Source organism: Mus caroli, unplaced genomic scaffold (assembly GCF_978045245.1).
Source record: "Mus caroli unplaced genomic scaffold, Mus_caroli_1 scaffold_2, whole genome shotgun sequence".
NCBI classification, from domain to species: Eukaryota; Metazoa; Chordata; class Mammalia; order Rodentia; family Muridae; genus Mus; species Mus caroli.
Window position 1 is genome coordinate 12,688,644 of NW_028227257.1, and position 23,382 is coordinate 12,712,025.

At 47.8% G+C, this 23,382-nt stretch overlaps 1 protein-coding gene across 2 annotated transcripts in view; it reads right to left on the reverse strand.

The window, feature by feature from the left end:
• Positions 1–23,382, reverse strand: part of Arfgef2 (ARF guanine nucleotide exchange factor 2) — an 83,601-nt gene that overhangs the window by 29,749 nt on the left and 30,470 nt on the right. Inside the window, exons 7-21 of one of the 2 annotated variants that reach the window (XM_021157087.3) lie at positions 22,505–22,573; positions 19,672–19,823; positions 16,222–16,352; positions 13,438–13,672; positions 12,635–12,734; positions 11,299–11,438; positions 9,717–9,825; positions 8,535–8,718; positions 6,058–6,169; positions 5,415–5,620; positions 5,009–5,093; positions 4,738–4,909; positions 3,691–3,842; positions 1,980–2,108; positions 813–971 (exon numbers count right to left, since the gene is read on the reverse strand). In XM_021157087.3, coding sequence (XP_021012746.1) covers positions 813–971; positions 1,980–2,108; positions 3,691–3,842; positions 4,738–4,909; positions 5,009–5,093; positions 5,415–5,620; positions 6,058–6,169; positions 8,535–8,718; positions 9,717–9,825; positions 11,299–11,438; positions 12,635–12,734; positions 13,438–13,672; positions 16,222–16,352; positions 19,672–19,823; positions 22,505–22,573 — 2,135 coding nt within the window. The remainder of the gene's footprint in view (positions 1–812; positions 972–1,979; positions 2,109–3,690; positions 3,843–4,737; positions 4,910–5,008; positions 5,094–5,414; positions 5,621–6,057; positions 6,170–8,534; positions 8,719–9,716; positions 9,826–11,298; positions 11,439–12,634; positions 12,735–13,437; positions 13,673–16,221; positions 16,353–19,671; positions 19,824–22,504; positions 22,574–23,382) is intronic. The other variant, XM_021157089.3, reaches the window with a different exon arrangement.

The following is a 23,382-nucleotide window of genomic DNA, read 5'->3' on the forward strand; positions in this document are numbered from 1 at the left end:
GAAGGTGTGAGACGTGGAGTGCCAGAAAGGATGCTGCAATCTTCTGTCAGTCACTGTTTTCTGGAACATGCAAATGTTTACACTAAGAATAAAACTTGAGCGCCGGGCGTGGTGGCACATGCCTTTAATTCCAGCACTCAGGAGGCAGAGGACGGTAGATGGATCTCTGAGTTTGAGGACAGCCTGGTGTACAGAGTTCCAGGATAGCTAGGGCTACACAGAGAAACCTGTCGCAAACAAACATGAACAATAACTAGGAGAACTGGTAAGCTGGGTTCTACACATACAAAATTACACATATATTTGCTCAAGAAAGACACTAATTGGAGCAGGGCTCGATTTTCCATGACACTCGACCTGTGCGCTCAGACTGGTTCCTGCTCCCCAGCTCTCTTCCTCAGACTGCACACGCGCGGCCTTCCTGGCCTCTGCACTTCCTTCCCCCTGCCGTCTCTCTCTCTGGCCTGGGGTCCGTGTGTTTCTGTTCTTTATGTCTGGAATGATACTTCCCCGCTCACTCCTTCAGCTGTGACCAGATGTGTGCCCCCTTCCAAGATGACTTTCTTAAACTCCTCCTGAGCACTCTCCCACCACCACTCCAAGTTGTGCTTATTGCTATCTGTTACTGGGCCATGTGTTCACTGATCTGTTCTCTGCCATCGGTGTAGAAAGGGCATCAGTGTAGAAGAACTCTGTCTTCGTGGGCAGATTGCAGATTCATGAGGTAAAGGAAGGCTTCACTTTACCAAGCATAGTAGAGAGAAAGGAATCAAAAGCCTAGAGCCATCTTGAGAAAAGGCAGAGACGCATACCTCATGCCAGGAGTTGCCAAGGTAGTTGCCATCGGTGTGAGCCACAGTGATGAGTGTCTTTATGGTGTCAATGTTTTTCTGCTTCATTTCTGTGATGCTGGAGCTGGCTGTCAGCAGGGAAAAGCGAGCAAGGGCCTGAACATAGGCATCTCGTTCCAGCTGAAAGAGAAGCCCAAGGAGCGCTGTGACTCCACCCACAATGTGGCCACTCATCTGGTGGGCTAGTGCACTGAGCTTCCCTGCCATTTCTAAATGCACACAGTAGGCTTTGGTGCGCCAGGATCCAGCTATCCCATGCAGGCATGCTTCCAACACTGGACCACCTGAGGCTTGCTGTGCACAACTACACTTGAGAACTAGCCCTCTGCAGTGACCTCAACCATACACTATCTCTCCCATGTTCCAATGTCTCTGCTGGATGCCAAGACTATGGAATAAGTGCTAACATTTACAGCAGTCCTGTAAGGGAGGTATAAATGAGGAGACAAGCTGTGATTTTGAGTTTATAGGGCCAACACCATCAGGCTGGAGAAGAACCAGAGTGGACTTTGAGATTCTGGCTTCAGAACCTTCAGAACCATCAAAAGAAAGATGGATGGGGACAGAAGACTGAAGTTTTCTGAACAAACTAATGGGCAGATTCTCACTGATCTAGAAGCAAGAAGTAGGAAGGACCAACCTTGTGACTGTAAAACAGCTCAAAGACTGCATTGATTTGTTTAATGTTTCAGGATTCAAACAAGGTTTATAGAAACATCAATGCTGCATTCAACCATCTCCTTTCCCAGAGCAGGGTGAGAGAGAGGGAAATCATAGAAACAATGAGTTACACAAAGCGGCAGCCACTGTGGAAATGCTGAGAATGAAACAGAGGGCTTCAGCGAGCTGACCACACCACACACTTTTGTAGGGATCTATGGCCTCAGCAAGACACATAAGCATTGGGGCAAGTCAATGTGGCAGGTGGACGAAGAGGTTCTTCTATTATTGATAGTCAGTTTTAATCTGGACCCTCAGGATTCTTCCCAGCGGAGCCATTGTTAGCACAAAGCCATGGGCTGTTTCTCAATGGGAATAAGTGGTTTGCTGAAACACTGGTCAACTGGAAATTCCTGGTAGTTTCAAAGCTTTAACAATCTAAAGACACATGCGTTCACTTCTACCTACCTGCATTCCAAAGATGCAGGCAATGCGGACTGCACACCTGATGCCTTCCAAACACAGGGAGGCCACCTCCGTGTCATCACAGTTCTGCAGGCCAATGCTATAGGCTGCCAGCAGCGGCGTCCACACCAGCTGCCAAGGAAGCAAGTTTCAGTAACACCCAGAATTTCAACATGGCAAAGAGCACTCAGAGTATACCGTGTCCATTACAGGAACGACCAAGACGCCAAGTACACTTCCATCTATTCCATTCACAATATAAAACAGTTCTTATAAACTATGGTCACTATAGATGTACTATTTACTAAATGGGCAGTGAACATTTGCATCTGTAGCACACGTCACTAGTATCTCAAAGATACTTTCCCTGCTGAGTGTATTTAGAGATTGAGATCAAGTTTGTTTTGTTTTGGTTTTTGGTTTTTGGAGACAGGGTTTCTGTTTAGCCCTGGCTGTCTTGGAACTCACTTTGTAGACCAGGCTGGCCTCAAACTCAGAAATCCGCCTGCCTCTGCCTCCCGAGTGCTGGGATTAAAGGCAAGCATCACCACTGCCTGGCGTTTTGGGACTGTTTTAAAGATTTATTTCATGTATATGAGTGATTTGTTAACATGTATGTCTGTGTCCTGTTAGTGCCTGGTGACCACACTAGAGGTAGAAGACAGTCTCATATTCCCCTGAATCAGGAGCTGTAGATGGCTGTTAGGAATAGGCTCTGACCCTTTGCAAGAGCAGCCAGTGCACTTAAGTGCTGAGCCATCTCATCGGTCCCACAGAGTCAGTTCTCTACACAGCCAGAAACAATCAGAAGCTGGCATGCAGACTAAGCATGTGAGTGAGCTGCCTTTAATCAGTAAAACAAAGTGGCTCTCTGTGAGTCAGAGGCCAGCCTGATCTACATAACAGTTCCAGGCCAGTCAAAGACACATAGTGAGGCTCTGTCTCAAAAAAAAAGAAAAAGAAAAAGAAAAAGAAAAGAAAAACAGAGGAAAAGGATGTTGGAGAATAGCTCAGTCGGTAAACACTTGTCTGCCATGCCAGACAACACAAATTCAGTGCAGGGAATTGCCATGGTGGAAGAAGAACTGACTCTGGCAAGTCGTGCTCTGAGCTCCACAGGCAGGCTGGGGCAACCGCAAGCACACACGCGCGCGCACACACACACTGTTTTAAAAGTTACATTACTTATTTACGTGTGTGTGTCTTTTCTTGCACTTCATCTCACCTTGAAGCCAGTAGGGTGAGATGTCACCCTAAAGCTGGCCTGCAGGGCTGGGAGAAGGACCAGCGAGGAAGGGCATTTCCTCCAAGCCCAAGGCCTGATATCAACCCTGGGGCCCACAGGATAAAGGAAGAGCACTCATTCCTATAGGCTGCCACCTCATCCCCCATGCTGTGCACACCCATAACAAGTCATTTTAAAAACAAAACAGCCCTCCCATTCCATCCCACCAAACCATCAAAGCCGCTCTGTCCTCATCCCCACTGACAGAAAATGGACAGACCCAACCAAGGTCACATGGCCACACAGTAGCAAGCCAAGATTCAAACTTAGACATCCAGACAGCAGAGGCCATGACTGAGCTGGCACCTGCAGAAGCCAGACCCAGATCTTCCCTCTCCATTCTCTCCCGCTGGGATCTGCCGTACACTTTACAACAGGCCGCCTGCAGAGCCTGGCTCGGCCGATACGCTAATTCCCTAGGACACTCACTTTGAACATTGGCCGGACATGGTCCAAGTGTGTGGCGCTGGTGAAAGGGGCTTTGGCATGGCTCACGGCCTCCATCAGAGCTTTGGCTGTTTTAGCCATCTGCTCCATCTCCACATTGTACAGCAGCCGCCTCTGCTTTTCACTAGCTACACCTAGAAGGAAACAAAACACATACAGTGTTTGCCCTATGACAGGAACTGCCTCAAAAGCCTAAATAACTCACAGATTCCCCAGTTAGCTTTGTGATCCTGTTACAAATATTACCATCTTACGGATGAGGATGACGAGGCAGAATGGTTAGGAGGACTTCCTTATCCAGGGTGAGGGGGTGGAGATCGGAGTAGGGGTGGGGGCTTGTAAGCAACAGCTTGGGCTTGGCCGAAGGAGTGAGTCTCCAGACCCTATGTTCTAAGGCACTGTGTGTGAGCTTCTGAGACTGACAGCACCACAGGGGCGCCCTGAGAGTCCTAGCCACAGCTGACACAATCATCCTGAGTTAAAGTCTGGGAAGGACAGTTTAGCTCATAGATTACATATTTTAAATTCTTTCTGGTTCTTAATTACAAATCTAGCAACAACCACTTATAAAGGAACCATATAATCATAATAATTAATTTAATCATATTACTATTCAGGTATCTAGACATGCAAATTAAATTTATCACCAACAGCATACTTATACTTTCTCATGTACCCAAAAGGCAGAGGTGAGCCCGTCCCCTAGACAAAGACCTACAAGCAACTGAGAACTTCTCTGGAGAGAACTGGTCTCCCCAGGGATGAGGGGTCAGGTCTGAAATCACGTACTTACAAGCAACACTGAATAGCCTCAGCAGGCGTGTTTATACAGCTGTGTGTTTTTATCTGTGTGTGTCTATGTAACAATAACAACTTAAAGAAAAAGAGGCCATGAATCTGAGAGGGAGTGAGGGGGAGGCACTGGAGGGGATGTAAGGAGGAAGGGAAGGGAAAATGATGTCATTCTATTTAAATGAAAGAGTTCGCGATGATGGGCAGGTATGCAGCAGGCAGGCAGGCAGGCCTTACTCTGCTTGGTGGATTTGGTCGCAATTGTGTGCTCCTTTGTCTCCTTCATCGCTATCTTCTTGCCCTCTATCTCGTCATAGATGCTGGACAGGTACTCCTCAGGCAGGTCTTTGCTGTCGTTGATGCCCCGGTTCATTTTAATATACTGCTCTTTTGTCATCTTATTTTTTACCTGAAATTGAAAAAAGAAAAACATTTTTAAAACACTGAAATGCCCCAACAAATTCAGCCATGTCTGCAGCCGCTCTATACAAACCATGGGGCATTTTACCTGTGGGCTGTGCAGGTCTGTGGTCAGCATGATGATGGAGTACGCCAGGACATACGCAGTGTCTGCGCTAGCAAACAGGGTTTGCCTGGAAGGGAAGAACCCAGGTAAGAGACACAGCCACAGAGCGTGGCACCAGTGGGAATGGCACTAGTGGGGACCCAGGCCACCGAGCGCAGGCCTGCCGAACGGTACGATGCAGAGCCACGGAAGTCTTCTGGACAGGGATTATCTGGTCCCCAGCTCCTTGTCTCTAGTACAGCGACACAAATAAGGTTGCTGCAAAGTCTCGTGTGGCACACAGTGAACAGACACACTAGCGTCTCAGCAGGACTGCAAGGACTAAACTCACACCTCAAGTAGAGAGTAAGTGTCCACAAAAAGGAAGCAGCAGCGCCACAGTGCTCACCCTTGGTTACATTCTATGTATCGTGCAGCAAACTTCTCCATTAGCCGGTCAATCTTCTGGGCTTCCCCAGGCAGGCGGAAGCCCTCCAGGAATGTCCTCAGGGCTGAGACGAACTCTTTTTCACAGAAATCCAGTTGGTCCACATAGGCATACATCACCTCCTTGTTAAACCTCGTGCTGTCTCCCAGAAACTCGCCAACCTGGGTCTGAAACACGAACGCACACTCACAGTTAGAAACTGCCAAATGTGGCCCGCAGCAAAAGCCACCGATGTGGGGATGAGGTTGGCAGTGGCTGAAATACAAAGGCTCCAAGTGCCCACAGCGGCTGACTGCCTGGAAGCATGGCTTCCATATGCAGAACAGCCTGTCAGAGAGAGAGGAAGAGAAGGAGAAAAACGAGGCTGACATATGGAGGGGCAACAGACACACTCAGCCAGAGAGCAGCTTCTAGTTCTCCCTCGATACCCTTGGACTCTGACACTGTCCCTCAAAGCTGAGCGTGTTCTCATCAAGGGAGAGCAAGGCTGCAGGGGTCAGGGTGCAGAGCAGTCTGCACTCAGGGCCAGGCAAGCTGGAGGTGTAAGCCAGTGAGATGCAACATCAACCCACAGGGCGGCATGCCATACCACACTCTGACTTACAGAATCCAGCCGCTCCTCCTGGTGCAGAAATTGGGCAATATCTTCTACAGCTGCTCCCAGCATGCCTTGCTCTTGGAGAAACTGGATTCCTCGCTTGGGCTTCTTATTGAAGCTAGAACAAGAGGAGACAGAACACAGGTGGGTTACTTAAAAATCTGGAGCAGAGAGAAAACTAGCATCTGGGGAAAGCGGCTACAGAGCGCCGTGAAGACGCCGTCACATGAGCCTTCGGTAAGTCAAGTATTCATTATTTATGTACATCTGTGCACATGTGACCGAGGATGGCGATTAGAGGTCAGCTCCAAGATCTGATTCTCCAGGAGCTTTAGTCGCAAGGCTGGCAGCAGCACTGTTACCCACTGAGCCATCTCACCAGCCCTGGCCTGGCTTTGTTTTAAGTTTTTTGAGACGGGATCTCACTTTGCAGCCTAGGTTGGCTTCAGATTCACAGAAATCTACCTGCCTCTGCCTCTGGAGTACCTGGACAGAGGTGTGTACCACTACACTTAACCTTGTATTTTGTTAAGATGTGGTCCTTAGGATACGACCCAGGCTAGACTTGGACCCAAGGAAATCCTCCTGCCGAAGTCTGCCAAGTTCTGAGACCACAGTGCACCCCCGACCTTGGCAGCTCTTAATTTCTGACTGTGCAACTGCAGACTTAGTTGCCTGTCACACGTGGTAAGACAAAGTTCAAACCACCCGTGAGACAGCAACAAGTAAGGGGATTTCTTTTCCTTAATTTGTTTTTATTTTATGTGCATTAGTGGTTTGCTTACATATGTGTCTGTTAGATCCCTAGGAACTGGAGTTACAGGGAGCTGTGAGCTGCTAAGTGGGTGCTAGGAATTGAACTCAGGTCCTCTGGAAGAGCAGCCAGTGCTCTGAACCACTGAGCCATCTCTCCAACAACAAGTCAGGGGACCTGTGAGTCAGATAGAGGTGGTCTTTCTGCCCTTCCCCCTTCCTCTAGCATGTTTGATGGCTGACGACACTGCCACAATCATCTGAAATGACAGATGGACCACAGACGACCATGAGCCATCTTATCAGCCTCAAATGACCACGCTGGCATCTCCATCCTTTGTTATATCTACAGTTTAGGTTTCTAGTACGGAGAGGCAGAACTAGCTAATGGGTAAGCTCAACATTCGCTAGCTTCTGCATGGGAGAGGGATACACAGGAGGGCCAGGGCCATGAAGACACAGATGGGTAAGGACAGGAAAATGAGACTTCTGTAGCTGGCAGGGCCTTTGAGGCCTCTTTAGGAAGACTAGTGTGCCATGGCTGAGGGATTAAAATGAACAGAGAGCACGGAAAGAGGAGAGCTCTTCACCATGGTGACCAGGGAACTAAAAACAGGACAGTGGGCCAGTGCTGTCAGGGATAAGCCAGGGTAGGAGACCAGCTCACGGCACAGAACAGGAAGCCCACAACGACTTTGGGCAGGGGAGCGGTAAGGCTCCGTCCATGTTGTCAGGCTCGGCCATCACTCACTCACTCACTGTGCTCTTCACAGTGAACTCAGGGAAACCAATCACCCCGGGGATGGTGAGCCAGGAACGCGGCTCAGCGCTTCCCTCAAAGCCTGAGTGCTTCACTTCAGCTGATCAGGTGCCTGCTCCTTCCTCAAACGTAAACAGCACAGACATGAAGTGCTGAGGTACATGAAACACTAGGGAGAAGCAAAGACCGAGCAATCACCACAACGATGTGCCATGTGATGTGCTTAGGTCTCAAACATGTATGCCCAAGTATGGTGACGGCTACAAATTACAAGTGGCTGAGAAAAACCTACACAGCAGAAAGCAAACAGGGTGAGCACTGACTTCCATTCAGGGCACAGGCATGTTCCAGGCAGTAGAAACATGCTTTCTGCTTGTTTTGTCTGTACTCTGAGATTTGATTTATGTTATTTTATGTGTATAGGTGTTCTGCTACATGTATATCTGCAAGTCATATGCATGTAGTAACCCTCAGAGGCCACAAGAGGGCATCAAACCCTCTTGAGATGAGAGTTACAGGTGGTGTGCTGAGCACTGAGCCTAAGGAGAGGGTCTCTGGAAGAGCAGCCAGTGCTTTTAACCAATGAGCCATCTCTCCAGTCCATTTTATTTTTTTGGTGGCTTCTCAGAGTTCACAATGTAGCCCAATCTAGCTTTGAACTCGAGGCCATCCTCTTGCCTCAGCCTCCTAAAGGCTAGGATTACAAGCCTAAACCACTATGCCTGGCTGTTTTCTAAAGTGTTTTTGTATCAGAACAGAAAATCAAGGCCTGCTGAGTTACACAAAAGCTTCTCCATCCAGTGCATCCCTCCTCCTCTCAAGCACTCCCATGCTCTTCCCTGCCTAGGGGACAGCAGGGCCCCTGCAGAGGTCCTTGGCCTAGAGTCAGCCTCCCGGTGCTAGAGAAGACGTAGCTTTGCCAACAGCCCTGAGAGATGGAGCTATGGCCTGGCACAGCAGCCCCACTCACAGCTCAATGCCATGCTCAATGATTTCCTTCTGTTGTTTGATGACCTCAAACTGCTCTGGGTCATCCTGAATGGCTGTCTGGGTCCCCGAGGACACTGTGGACTCCACGGATGTCACGCTGCACCGTCTTGCCATGTCAAGGCCTTTTCCGTCCCCCATTTCCTGATCTGGGAGCCTCTCCTGACCTGCAGTGACATACAAGCAAACAGAACCAACTAAGCAGATGGAAGAGATGTGGCTGAGCAAGCTCTGGCTCCGGTGCCCTCCTTCACATCTAACAGCAGCAGGCTGGCACCCAAAGGGGCACAGGTGACAAGACTGTCACTTAAATACATTTCTCAGCTTCATGCAGAAATTTATTTTACATGGAACTCAAACTAATTCTAAAATTCACCAGAAAATGTAAAAACAAGGCATTTAAAACAAGCACAAGGGTCGGGCGTGGTGGCGCATGCCTTTAATCCCAGCACTTGGGAGGCAGAGGCAGGTGGATTTCTGAGTTCGAGGCCAGCCTGGTCTACAAAGTGAGTTCCAGGACAGCCAGGGCTACACAGAGAAACCCTGTCTCGGAAAAAAAAAAAAAAAAGAGAGAGAGAGAGAGAGAGAGAGAGAGAGAGAGAGAGAGAGGGAGGGCTGGAGGGATGGCTCAGTGGTTAGAGCACGAGCTGCTCTTGCAGAGGACCTGGGTTCAGTTCCCAGTACTCACATGGTGGCCCCAAACTTTCTGTAACTCCAGTTTCAGAGAATCTGACCACCTTTTCTGGCCTCCAAGGTGGGCAAAACACCCAAACACATTAAAAAAAATTAATCATAATGAAATAAACTAAATCCTCGGGCTGAGCAGCTCAGTGGTAAGTCACTTTAGCATACGTGAGGTTCTAGGTTCACTCTCTAACACTACATAAAATAAACCAACTTAGCCAGGCAGTGGTGGCACACGCCTTTAATCCTAGCTCTCAGGAGGCAGAGGTAGGTGAGCTCTCTCAAGGCTACACAGAGAGACCCTGTCTTGAAAAACAAAACAACCCACCCCCACCTTTCTCCCTCACGGGCTTTTGTCAGAGAACCGTATCACAGCTACGGGACAGTAAACTCCCCAACATTCGACATGCATTGAAAGGCTCAAGCTTTACAGTAATGGCAGGCATTTGGGAAACACAGCTGCTTGGCACAGCTCACTCACCCAGGGTAGCCTGGTGGTTGGGATTCACATACAGGTCCTTGCTCCACTCCACCATGCACTTGAGAATAGACACCAGACACTCCAGGCCTTTCTTCCTCAGACTGAGCTCCTAGAGGTCCACAGCGGAAAAGCACAGACCTTTACACATGTAACCACAGGCATGCCAGGGCTCCTGAGCCACCGTGTGAGGCTTCACTCAGTACTACAGACAAACCCAGGGAGCTGTTAGCCTGCATGTGTTAGCGGAACATCCACAAGCCTGGTGTGAGTCACTGTAAGTCCAGTGTAACCTGAGTGACTTCCTGTATCCCTGTGTGCACATCTGTGGATGCCAGAGTACCATTTTCAAAACTGCCATTCACCTCCTTTGAGTCTCTCTTTGGCCCGGGGCTCACTAGTTAAGGTGCACTAGCTGGTCAGCAAACTCGAGGGATCTCCCTGCCTCCACCTCCCCAGCACGTGGGGGCGCTACCTGCCTGGCATCATGCTCAACTCTGTATGAGCTCTGAGGTCAATCACAGATCTTCATGCTTGCAGGGCAAGCACTTCACCAACAGCTATCTCTCCCACCCCATTAACTGCATTTTCAAAAGAATTTAGGGCTGGCAAGATGCCCTAGTAATTAAGAATATTTGCTGTGCAATCATGAGAACCAGATTTGGACCTCAGCACCATTAACAAGCAGGGCGTCCAGCTCATGCCTGCAACCCCAGCTTCATGAGGGCAAGACAAGAGGCTTGATGGAGATGCTGGCTTCCTGCCTAGCCCAGAAAATGAGAGCCCCAGGAACAGGGAGAGGCCCCGCCTCAAAGATTAGGCAGAGTGTGATACAGGAGGACAGCAGACAGGGAAAAAAGGAAAGAAGGAAAGAAAGATCTCGCCATTCACTACTCATGGGATAAAATACCAGCAGGTAAGCAAAATCTGATAATTTAAATATTAAAAATATTTTAAATAACAAATTCTTACCTTTGATTCAGTAAAAAAAAAAATCACTTATTTAGCACATGAATGATTCAGGACAGGACATATACCCTAAAGACGGATAAGTGTATTTCATTTTAAGGGACCCTACAGATAAATGAGAACCCTAATCTTTCTTACATAGGGTCTCAGTACATAGGCCAGGCCTGCTTAGAAGTCATGAGCCTCTTCCATCCTGAGAGCTGCATGGCGGCCGGTGCTGCCCGTCACATAAATACAATTCCTTATATTTTAAAAAAATGAGCATAAGTTCTAAATGACCTAAAAAACAAAACCAAACCTCACAAAGCCACCAATTAGACTCACAAGGCTTTAGGCAGCACAAATCCTCCAGGGAAAGTCCCAGACACCAAGACTCTGCACATGGCCCTCAAGGACTGGGAACTACTTGCCAAGGGCACGCTAGTGGGGGCGATCCCCTAGCACAGGCGGCGTCCTTTCTGCAACACATCACCTCCCTTCACGTCAGGAGAAGCTGTGTCTATGTCTTTTGTTCCCTAACATAGCCACAGACCTAGTGACAGTACATGATGGCTTTCCATGATGGTCACTGAAGTGAGTGACCTTTAAAGACAACCATGCACTTGAGTGGTCTTACCTGTAGCGGTGTCATCCCCAGCTCATGTCCACTTCTTCCCTGAGCAATTTTGGATAAGTCATTTACTAGACGTTCGAAAATGTTAGCAGCATTTAAGTCACAGTCGTAGTTGACATAAATATCCACAACACACTGGGCATCTGGGAAAGTAACACACATATGAGAGACCTGGACAAAGACAAATGATTATATTACAGCCCCCCCTCCCCCGCTCTCTGTTGCCAGGTTGGGTACTGAGCCCAGGGCTTTATGCATACTAGACAAGAACTCTATTGCTAAGCCCAGCTATGGTTATTTTTTTTTTTTTCCTTTTTTGATACAGGGTTTCTCTGTGTATCCCTGGCTGTCCTGCCTGTGTCTGCCTCCCAAGTGCTGGGATAAAAGGCTTGTGCCACCACACCTGGCTCCAGCTATGCTTTCTTATTAAACAAAGTTTCTCTGCCAAAAATACACTCAGCACACGTTTGTCCAAGGTGGCCACACTCTAAGTAGAAACCCATATCCGTGGGGTGAACCACTTTATTTTTAAAATTTTAAAATGCTTTTTGTTTGTTTGTTTTTGAGACAGAGTTTCTGTATGTAGCCATGCATGTCTGTCACTTGCTCTGTAGACCAGGCTGGCTTCACACTCAAAGAGATCTGGCTGCCTCTGCCTCCCTGAGTGCTGGGATTAAAAGCCACTACCACCTAGACTCTTTTTCTTTCTTTCCTTCCTTCTTTCTCTCTCTTTCTTTCTTTATGTGTAAGTTGGGTGTGGTAGTACACGCTTTTAATCCCAGCGCTTGGGAGGCAGAGGCAGGGGCATCTCTGCGAGTTTGAAGCTGTCAGCCAGGGCTGCTATATAGTTAGACTCAATCTCAAAAAGGAAACAAAAATGAATATATGTCAGTGTGAGGGTTTATGCACGTGGGTGCAGTGCCTAAAGTGGCCAGAAGAGGGCATCAGGTCCCCTGGAGTTACAGACAGTTGTGAGTCACCTGCTATGGGTACTGGGAATCAAATATGGGTCCTCTGTAAGAGGAGAAAGGAGATGAGCTGTGGTGGTGCATGCCTCTAATCCAAACACTTAGGAGGCAGAAGACAGATCTCTGAATTGAGGCCAGCCTGGTCTGTTGAGTGAGTTTCAGGGCAACCAGGGCTACACAGAGAGACCCTGTCTTAGCAAGAAAAGAAAGAGCAGGGAAGGCTAGGGCTCTTAAGAGCTGTTCACTCCACCCTGTGAAAGGACCCTTTAATGGAAGGATCGTCTCATTTCTTCATTAAGACATCACAAAGGGGAATAGAAGACAGATGTGTGCTGGGCAGAAGCTATCCTGAGTGTCCCCGGGGAGCATACCTGCACAAATCCTCGTCAGGGTCTGAATGACCATCCAGCGGTGCTCAAAAGAACTTGTGGATGTTTCTAAAATGTTCAGGAAAATCTCTTTGAAAAAGACCTGTGCAGCACGAAGACAGGGGAAGCACAATGAGCAGTCTCACTTTAGGCCTCAAGATACCTCCAAGGCCAGGCCTGTGGTGTACAGCAGCCTGGGCAGAGGGCAAAGCAGGGCTGACACTTGCTGAGGACCAGGACAGCCCAGCCCAGTTGGTGGACTGCTAGCAGGGCTCCACCCAGAGCTGAGGAACTACAACAGGGCCCACAAGTGTTATGATTTGAGAGAAACCAGAAATTTATATTTGTGCAATGGAATTTCTCAATCTGACAATTTATTCAAATTCTTTCAAACAATTCTGGCTCAGACAGACATGGGGTTGTCAGGTCTGAGCTGAGAACACAAATCCTGACCATAAATCTTTGGTCACAGGACAGAAGAACTCTTGTGACATGGTGTTTCCCCACCCATTCAGAAGCCCCACTAGGAGGGCTATCTATCAAGTAAAAGAGACCTCACTACTTATGTACTTGGGACTTTTTTTGCTTTTTTTTGTTGTTGTTGTTGTTTTGTTTTTTGTTTTTTGAGACATGTTCTCATATAGCCCTGTTTGGACCCAAGTGAACTACATAGTCTAGGCTGGCCCTGACTTCCTGATTGCCTTGTTTCTAACTCAAAAGTGCTGGGATTGCAGGCTAGTGGCTCACAAGCAGGCTTCTTATCTGGCATTAACGTCCCCAAATAAAAACACTAGCCGAAGTATTACCTCTATCTGCATTTTCAAGTGCATCTTGAAGTTTGAAAGAAGAGTAAGAAAAATAGCAAGCGAGAGTTCGAAGACGTCAGGCACTGAGGACACGCCATTCTTGGAAAGGGCCACACACAGGTACTGCTTAATGGCAGTGACGAACATCTCATGGCTCCTGAAGACTGGGCCAGCATTCTGCAGCACAGAGAGGAGCAGCTGCAGGGAAACCACCTTGGAACGAAGCTCGTGGGACCTGCAGAGAGAACGAGAGACAGTGATGGTGCATAGGACGTAGAACGCCAGGCAGGAGGCTGCTTTTTGTTTCTGGTCTAGTCAGGGTCTCACTGTGTACAGCTGACCTGGAACTCGTGACCCTGACTCTGCCTGCCAAATATTGGGCATTACAAACTAAAAATGTATGTTCCTTGAAAAGTCTTTGATCTTTTACCAGCTACTATGTGACTAAAAATGACCTTTAACCCCTGACTTTCCTGCCTCTACCACCCAAAGACTGATATTACAGGAATACACACTGTGCCCAGCCAAGCAGACCTCTGAGGCCAATGATTTAAGAAATAAAAACAGCCCCTACATGCCAACAGGATGAAGGCGGAGAGCATGGGATGGGTCCCTCAGGACCTGCAGGCCCTGAGAACAAGAGGGGCCAATTCCTACTCCTTTTTGCCTGTCCCCAACACAGAGTGAATAACGGACAGGACCAAGGTGGGAGCTGAGTTTGAAGAGCCAGCCCTAGGCTGTGTCTGTGCATTAACTCACAAGACTCAGCCCCATACTCTTCCCTCTTCATCTGCCATGAGCACGGGCTTGTGATGGTTCATTCTCACACCTCATAGGATCTAGAGTCGCCATGGAGATAAGCCTTCAGGATCTAGAGTCACCATGGAGATAAGCCTTCAGGATCTAGAGTCACCATGGAGATAAGCCTTCAGGATCTAGAGTCGCCATGGAGATAAGCCTTCAGGATCCAGAGTTACCATGGAGATAAGCCTTCAGGATCTAGAGTCACCATGGAGATAAGCCTTCAGGATCTAGAGTCACCATGGAGATAAGCCTTCAGGATCTAGAGTCACCATGGAGATAAGCCTTCAGGATCTGAGTCACCATGGAGATAAGCCTTCAGGATCTAGAGTCACCATGGAGATAAGCCTTCAGGATCTAGAGTCACCATGGAGATAAACCTTCAGGATCTGAGTCACCATGGAGATAAACCTTCAGGATCTAGAGCACCATGGAGATAAACCTTCGGGATCTAGAGTCACCATGGAGACAAGCCTTCATGACTGAGGGAGTTCAGATTAAGTTCATTAAGGGAAAGACTGACCCTTAATATCTGTGGTGCCATGCCATGAGCGAGAGTCCCAGACTGCAAAGAAGAGAGGATGGAGGCAACCTCCAGGTTCCGTCACACTCTACTTGCTAACTGCGGATCTAAGTGTCCAGCCACCCAAAGCTCTTGCTGCCAGGCCTTCCTACCACAATGAACAACTGTGTCCTCAAATTGGGAGCCAAAATAAACCAAAGAAAATAAACTTTTAATTCAAGAATTTTGTCATAGCAATTACCCAATCCAGGGGTCTTTATCTATCAGTCTCAAAGAAGTTCCTTACCACCATCAAGTCAGATATAAAAAGCCAAAAATCCACCAGGTACAGTGGTTACATATCTTTAATCCTAGCACTTGAGTAGGAGAGTCAGTTGGATCTCTGTGAGTTAACAGGCCAGCCTGGTCTATAGAGCAAATTCCAGGCCAGTCAGGGCTACAAAGTGAGACTCTATCAAAAAACAAACAAAAAGAAAAAGATCTGTTGGAATGATGGCTCAGTGGTTAAGAGCTCTCGTTGCTTAAAAACTCAGGCTCCATTCCCAGCATCTATATAGTGGCTCACAACCATCTGTAACTCCAGTTCCCAAGACAGGGTTTCCCTGTGTAGCCCTGGTTGGCCTTAAACTCACAGAGATCCACCTGTAGTACTAGTTAGAGGTGTGCACCACCACTGCCTGGCCAGATCTGACACTCTTCTGATCTCCGAGGTCACTAGCAACACACATGGTACATATACATACAAGTGTTGCAGGCCAAACACTTATACACATAACATAAAACAAACAAATCTTCAGGGCTAGAGAGATGGTGCAGAGCCATTTGTTGATATTACAATGGGTGGTTAAATTCCCAGCACCCACATGGTGGTTCACAACCATCAATAACCCCAGTTCCAGAGGACCCAGGAGACACACACATGGTGTGTACACATGCATACAGAGGACCCAGGAGACACACACATGGTGTGTAGACATGCATACAGAGGACCCAGGAGACACACACATGGTGTGTACACATGCATACAGAGGACCCAGGAGACACACACATGGTGTGTGTACACACATACAGGCAAAACCTTCAAATGCACAAAGTAAAATAACTAAAACTGAGAGAGTGGTGAGGAGAAGTGAGGCTTTCCCAGCTGGGCACAGCAGTGAACTCCTGTAACTCTGGGACTCGGGAGGATGACTCGGTCAGACCAAGTTACAGAATAAGAAGCTGTCTCGGAATGGAGTCTGCCACCATCTTGCCCCTCCACAGCCCCACAAGGAGAGTAAATCCATTAGTCAGTTAAAAAGACACCACAGACTCCATGTGCTGACTGTTTTCAATATACAAACCAAGATCAAACCTGGGCAAGATTCTGGGTAGTAGCGTCGTGGAAGGGGTGTAGGGAGCACAGAACACAAGCTCCCACCTCACGGTGTGGTGCATGGCCACAGCTGTTGAGAGCTTACTTTGGATCTGGTGGCCCTTCCCCAAGGGGCTTCATGGACAGCTTGCACAGGGAGCGGAACACCAGGAAGGCATCCTTCTGTAGAATGTGAGAGAACCTAGCAGCCACTTGGTGTCCTTGAACATCTGGTTCCTAAGGTTAGAAACAAAGGGGAAATCCAAGAAGAAAAGGAATTACTCTGTGGAAACTTAAATTCTTTATATGCTCACCTGAGACATGGGGGGGAGAAGACACAGATAAGGTGCCACAGTTCTGTCACCAGAGAAATTGCAAACCTTGCCATTTACTCTTTGAAGTCTTTTTTTTTTTTGGTTTTTCGAGACAGGGTTTCTCTGTGTAGCCCTGTGGCACTCACTTTGTAGACCAGGCTGGCCTCGAACTCAGAAATCCGCCTGCCTCTGCCTCCCAAGTGCTGGGATTAAAGGCATGCGCCACCACGCCCGGCTTCTTTGAAGTCTTTATGAAACCCAGGTCTAGGCACATGCCTGTTATTCCAACACTGGGAGGTGGAGACTGAGGAGCAGAGGGCAAGGTTCTCCTCAACTACTTAGTAAATTTTAGGTCAACCTGGTGTATATAAGAACTTGTCTCAAAAAACAAAAACAAAGCAGGCCGGGTGCGGTACATACCTTTAGGCCCAGCACTCTAGAGCAAGAGGCAGGAGGATCTCTGTGAGTTCAAAGCCAGCCTGGTCTACACAGTAAGTCAAGGACAGCCAGGGCTACACAGAGAAACTGTCTCAAAAAAGCAAAACACAGCTGAGCAGTGGTGGCACACATCTTTAGTCCCAGCACTGGGCAGGCCATATTTTTGAGTTCAAGGCTAGCCTGGTCTACAGAGTGACTTCAGGACAGCCACAGCTACACAGAGAAACCCTGTCTTGAAAAACCAAAAACACAAAACAAAAACAAAGGCCAGTAAGATAGTTTCAATGGTAACAGTGCTTGGCATATAAACCTGACTGAGTTTGATCACTGGAGCCCACATAAACGTAGGAAGGTAGAGAGCCAACACTAGAGTTGTACTTGATCTCCTGTATGTGTACTACTGCACTTGATTCTAAAAATATACATATATATTACACGCACATTCTCAAGAAAGAAATACAGAGAGGAAAAAAGAAAATTAAAAATGTTAAAAAAGAAAAATAAAAAGGAGAAAGTTTAGAATGCAGCTTAGTTGCTGGACGGTTGCCTAGGCAGAGGCAGGGGCATCACTCTGATGCTTCCTAGTCCCTGACTACTGTGGTGGTTTTATGAGAAATGTTGGAGTATTTCCTTGGACCTTAGCAGTCTGGAGAGGTTCTGGAGCCTTGCTGGAGTGGGTAAGTCACTAGGGATGAGCTTTGCAAGGTTCATGTGGATGGAGGGAGTTTAAAATGGCCAAAATCTAAAGTTAATTTATCTACGTGTTAATATACTCTACAAAGGCAATTATATCTATTTGGTGCAGGCCATGGTGGCATACACCTTTAATCCTAGCACTCAGAAGGGAGAGGCAGACAGATCTCTGAGTTCAAGGCCAGCCTGGTCTACAAAGTGAGTTCCAGGACAGCCAGGGCTACTCTGTCTTGAAAAACAACAATAACAACAACAACAAAAAAAAAAAAAAAAAAAAAAGAGAAAAGAAAAGAAAGGTATTTGTAAGAATTCTGAATCTGAGTGATTGGAGAAAAATAACATACATTTCAAAATGAACTTTCAAATATGACCTTGAGACCTGTGTGATGGTACACACCTTTAATTCCTGCATTCAGAGGCACAGACAGGAGGATCTCTGTGACTTTGCGGCTAACCTCAGCTACATAGTAAGTTCCACCACAGCCAGAGATACTCAAACCCTGTCTCAAAAAGTAAATACTAAATCAATACATTTAGAGGATAGAGAGTTGGCTCATTGGTTAGGAGAACTTGATGCTCTTCCAGGGACCAGGGTTTGGTTCCCAGCACCAGCATGGAAGTTCACAACCATCTTTCACTCTGGTCCCAGGGAATCTGATGTCTTCTGCACCACCCAGGCACCAGGTATACACATGGTATAGACATTCATGCAGACACTCATACACAAAAGTACATTTTTAAAAGTTACATTTAAACCGGGCAGTGATGGTGCACACCTTTAATCCTAGCACTTGGGAGGCAGAGGCAGGTGGATTTCTGAGTTCAAGGCCAGCCTGGTCTACAAAGTGAGTTCCAGGACAGCCAGGGCTACACAGAGAAACCCTGTCTCGAAAAACCAAAAGAAGAAAAAAGAAAACTAAACCTAAGTGATGTTATTACTGCCCATTAGTGTGGGATTGTCAGAACAGAGAGTTTTAATTAATGCTGTCACTCAATTTTAACAGAGGAAGAGAAAATGGCTTTCAGCAGACTAAGGGAGGCAGGTAGGATCTGGGTAGCTATCCGAGTGGACCGAAGGCGAATGCTTCCAAATCATTCATCTTGCTATGTAAACCCACAGCAACCTCAACCTCAGCCCTGCTGCAGCCTCCGAAGTGCCAGCCTGTAGGGCCTGTGTCATCATGCTCAGTTAAAGCTTGTCCTCGCTTGTTCTGTGCAAATATACACTCAAGGTCAAATATACACTTTTCTTTTTCTTTTTCGAGACAGGGTTTCTCTGTGTAGCTCTGGCTGGCCTCAAACTCACTCTGTAGACCAGGCTGGCCTCGAACTCAGAAATCCACCTGCCTCTGCCTCCCGAGTGCTGGGATTAAAGGTGTGCATCACCATTGCCCGGCAAATATACACTTCTTAAAAAATTAAATTCATACACATAAAAATACATTTAAAAATAATTTAACTCTGGGCCTGAACTTGGCTCATGTCAGACAATCACTGCATCTGGGCTAATTCTCCAGCCCAGAGCTTCCAAGTCCTGACCCAGTGACACTGTTTAGAGAATTTTACCCTTAAAAAGAACAAAGGGCTGGGGGATGGCTCGATAGATGAGGTCATGCCACACCCACAGCAAGAGAACCTCAGTTCAGATCCCTAGCATTCAGAGTCAGTCACTCTGGTGCTAGGAAGGGCAGACAGGTAGATCCTGCGCTCACTAACCAAACAGTCTAGCCAACTGCTGAGCTCCAGACTCAATTAGAGACTCACTCTCAAAAATGTAAGGTGACACCTGGCATTGGCCTCTGATCTCCACATAAGCATAGGCAAGTGCATGCGACACATACGCTACACACACACACACACACACACACACAGGCGCGCACAGGATTGGGACTATATACGCATGTAAGACGCAGAGACAGACAGATCTCTGAGTGTGAGGCTAGTCAAGCTATATGGTTAAGACATAGAGGTCCATGTCACTAGTATCAGAAAAGGAAACCCTGCTGTACAGAGGATGAGAGCAGGGCCCTTTGGGTAGCTCTCTTCTCTAACAGAGACCTAATCTGCATCTTCTAAAACCCTGCAAGTGGAAGGGAGGGCGAGTGACGTACCAGATTATCTGCGGAGGATAGCGACTGCCTGTCGTCTGCTATGCCGTTGGTCTGTGAGTTTTCATCAACTCCAGGAGGAACAGTGCATTCCTGGCCCTCTAGGGCACCCAGGGCTCGGTCGGGCTCCGGCAGACCATGCTTTTCTGCTGCTTCTTAAGACATAAGTTCAAAGTCATTGCCCAATGAGTGTGTATCCCAAAACACTGCTGAACCAGACAGAACTTACAGACTCAGTACTGTGCGCTCCTTCTTCCCCTAGCCCCACAACACAGAAGACCTTAGGCTTTCTGCCTGACTCTCAGCTATAGCCTCACTGCCAGGGCCACAGTAATGCAAGCTCCACACAGGACTTCACTCACATCACATGCAAAGCTGTGAAGTGCAGCAACCCTGCCCATCTGTTGACTTCTGAAAAAAAGATTGGAAGAAGCAAAGCACGAGAAACAAAGGCTTTATTTAGAGTTCATAACCCAAGACTTAAGAGACAGTTAAAAGGCTGGTGCACACCTTCAATCCTAGCACTTGGGAGGCAGGGTCAGCTGGATCTCTGAGTTCTCGGCCAGCCTGGTCTATAGAGTGAATTCCAGGACAGCCAAGGTTACACAGAGACACCAGGTCTTGAAAAACAAACCCAGGGGGCTGGAGAGATGGCTCAGTGGCTAAGACTGTTCTTCTAGAGGCCCTGAACTCAATTCCCATCAACCACATGGTAGCTCACAACCATCTGTAATGGGATCCGATGCCCTCTTCTGGTGTGTCTAAAGACAGCAACAGTGTACTCACATAAAATAAATAAAAAAAACCACACACACACACACACACACACACCACACACATACACGTGCACACACACACTCTATTCCTCAGGCATTGTGGCAGGTACACACGTCCCTGCTATACAACCTCAATGACTAGCAATAGTTTGACAAAGCACAGATTCACTGGACACATTATTAGCCAGTGCTACTCCACAACAGGCTGAGGTGTGACAGGTGATGGATGGCAAGAGGTACTGCTTGTTTTTGTTTTTTTCTGAGAGCGGCTTCCCTGTAGTCCTGGCTATCCTGGAACTCTCTTTGTAGACAGGCTGACCACAAACTTACAGAGATCTGCCTGCCTCTTTCTCTGCCTCCCAAGGGATAGGATTAAAGGTCTGCGCCACCACATCCGGCCTCACTGCTGTTCTCTGAAAGGTCTTCCTTGCTGCATGGTTAAATAAGTGCTGGGCTCTCAGAAAGAGCTTGGCAGCACCTGAATGAGCAAAGGAAGGCTCAGAGGCGCGGTCTCCCGAGCGTGCCGTCAGGCCTGGGACGTAACCCGGCGGCAGTCTGCTATGTGTGAGCCCTGGGTTTGATCTCCAGGCTCGGAAGTCACAATGGGTTCTTCTGCCTCAGTCGCCCAAGTGTACATTATAAGCATAGGCTAGAACACTCATGTAGAAATGAATGTAAATAATGTCCCAGTGTGGACATGTACTGTTGTAGGGATATCTGATCACACTGGGAACCCCAAGATTGTTATTTACTGAAAAAACATTGTGGTGTAGCTCAGCCCTTAGCACACATCTTTAATCCCTCCAGTTGGAATACAGACTTGCCCTCAGTACTTACCTTTAGTCCCAAACAATGAAGGTGAAGTTAGTTTATGGAAGGAAACATCCATGTTTGAAAGTGGTTTCTACGTGAGTGGCAGAGAAAGTGACGAATCAGAGAAAGATTTGACAGAATAAGATATGCCCAACTCTCATAAGGAGAGAGAGGAAAGGGAAGCTACTTAAGAGACAGAGAGGGAGGGAGGGAGAGAGAAGAGCAGGTTTTACAGAGACTGGTTGGAGAGAGAACAAACTAGATGTAGATGAAGATAGAACGAACCGGAGAATGAGAAGGAACCAGAACATTAGCATAGATTGCTAGTGTTTGTGGTCAAACAGAACAATTCAGGAAAGGCAGAGAGGAGGAGACAGAAGACAGATTGAGTCAATCAGCTTGGAGAAGAGTTTGAGTCAGAGCAGCTGAGCTGAACCAGGCAGACAGAATTCAGAAAGAGCTAGAAAGGGCGAGCTTATTCAGCAGTTAAGTCTGAGGCTGAAAACATTCTAGCCCTACATTAGATTGTACAGAGGCCAGAAGCTCCAGGAGGAGGCCTAGGTTAGGAGACAGAGGCAATAAGTCTGGGAGGGGACAACTGAATTAGGCAAAAAGAAACAATCACAATGTAAAAATAAAGAACTGTAACATTTTATGAAAAAGAATGAGTATTTCCATGCCCCATGAACTCAGATATAGGATCATCTGTATTCTATTTATTTCTCCCATTTGAAAATGCTGATTGTGACCTACTGCCATGTTCACGTTTCTTCTGATTAATGGCCCTGGCACAGTGTTCAACAAGCAGCCACTGACTGAGTCTGAAGCAAAGACAAAGGCAGCATCACCGGGGCTAGTTCTGGAAGCTGACTGACACTGAGGGGGACATGAGGAGAGTCATGCTAACGCCTGCTGCTGTGTGACCACACATGAAGTCTGGTCTTGACATCTTAGCAGCTCTGATGTAGAAGTCATAGGGAGGGGACCTCTGTGTGTCCAGGTGGAGCACCTAATACTCCTGTGTAGACTGTGATCTACACAGACAGAGGCCTCAACCTAGACAGAACAAAAGCCATCTCTGTAGCCAGATCTCTGCGTGCCAAGTGGAGGCTGGGAAGTGGCAGCAGCTCAGACCCTGGGAGCTGCGTGAGCTCGGTGAGGAGCTGGGCGCCTGCCCAGGTGCTGCCCGAGGGGCTTCACAGCATGGACGGAGGCGTGAGGAAAGGCGGGCTGGCCTCAGCACTCACCTTTCACAGCAGATGTGACCATGTCCTCTAAAATGTCCTTCACCACCTCCTGAGCTCCACTGTCAGTGCCTGCACACAGCCCAAACACACAAACATACATAAGGTGTTGCCAGGGACGAGAAAAGAGGGGGAGTAGATGATGACAATTGCTTTCTAGAGTCCTGCTCTCGAGGGCAGAGGCACCAATGTGTCCCTGCACCAGCAAATGTGCCAGCAGAGAGGATTCCCTCAGATGCTGACCCCAAGGGAAAGGTCAGCCTGGCTTTCACGAAGGCTCACTCTCAAGAGCACTGAAACCGGTACCGGTACTGGTACCATCGTTTCTTCCTGCCCAAGTCGCAGCTGCTCAGCCAAGGCCAGTCCCCACCCCCACCCAGAGCATGGGCTGATCTACCCATCCCAGCAGAAACAAGGATGGGCTTCTCTGTACCTCCACCAAGCTCCTGGCTGTGTAGCTCTGGTGGGCAGCACGCTGGACTCTCTGAGTCAGCACAAGCCTGCTAACCTGACACTTGAAGATGGACTACATCTCAGATGAAAATATCCTGCCAAACGGTAAGTGTTTAAGTGGAAAAGGCCCAGTATCTCTGATCATTAATTGCTTATTTTTTAGAAAATTAGTACCAAAGAAGAGCTGATGGAGTGAGCAGACAAGTGGAAGTGAAGTCACCAGTTAGAAAACACCTCACTGGGCAAAAGCCTTCATCTTGAGTGAGCAACACCACAGACTGTGTACGCTTGCAGCAGTGAGGGCTCTCTATCCACCAGCACTGCCATCCGCCAGTTCTGGGCCTGGCCTTGAGGTTTTGGGGAACATTTTCAACTGTCGCTGAACACCTATAACCAAGTCCCCTCGGAAGAGATTCCCGACATCAATG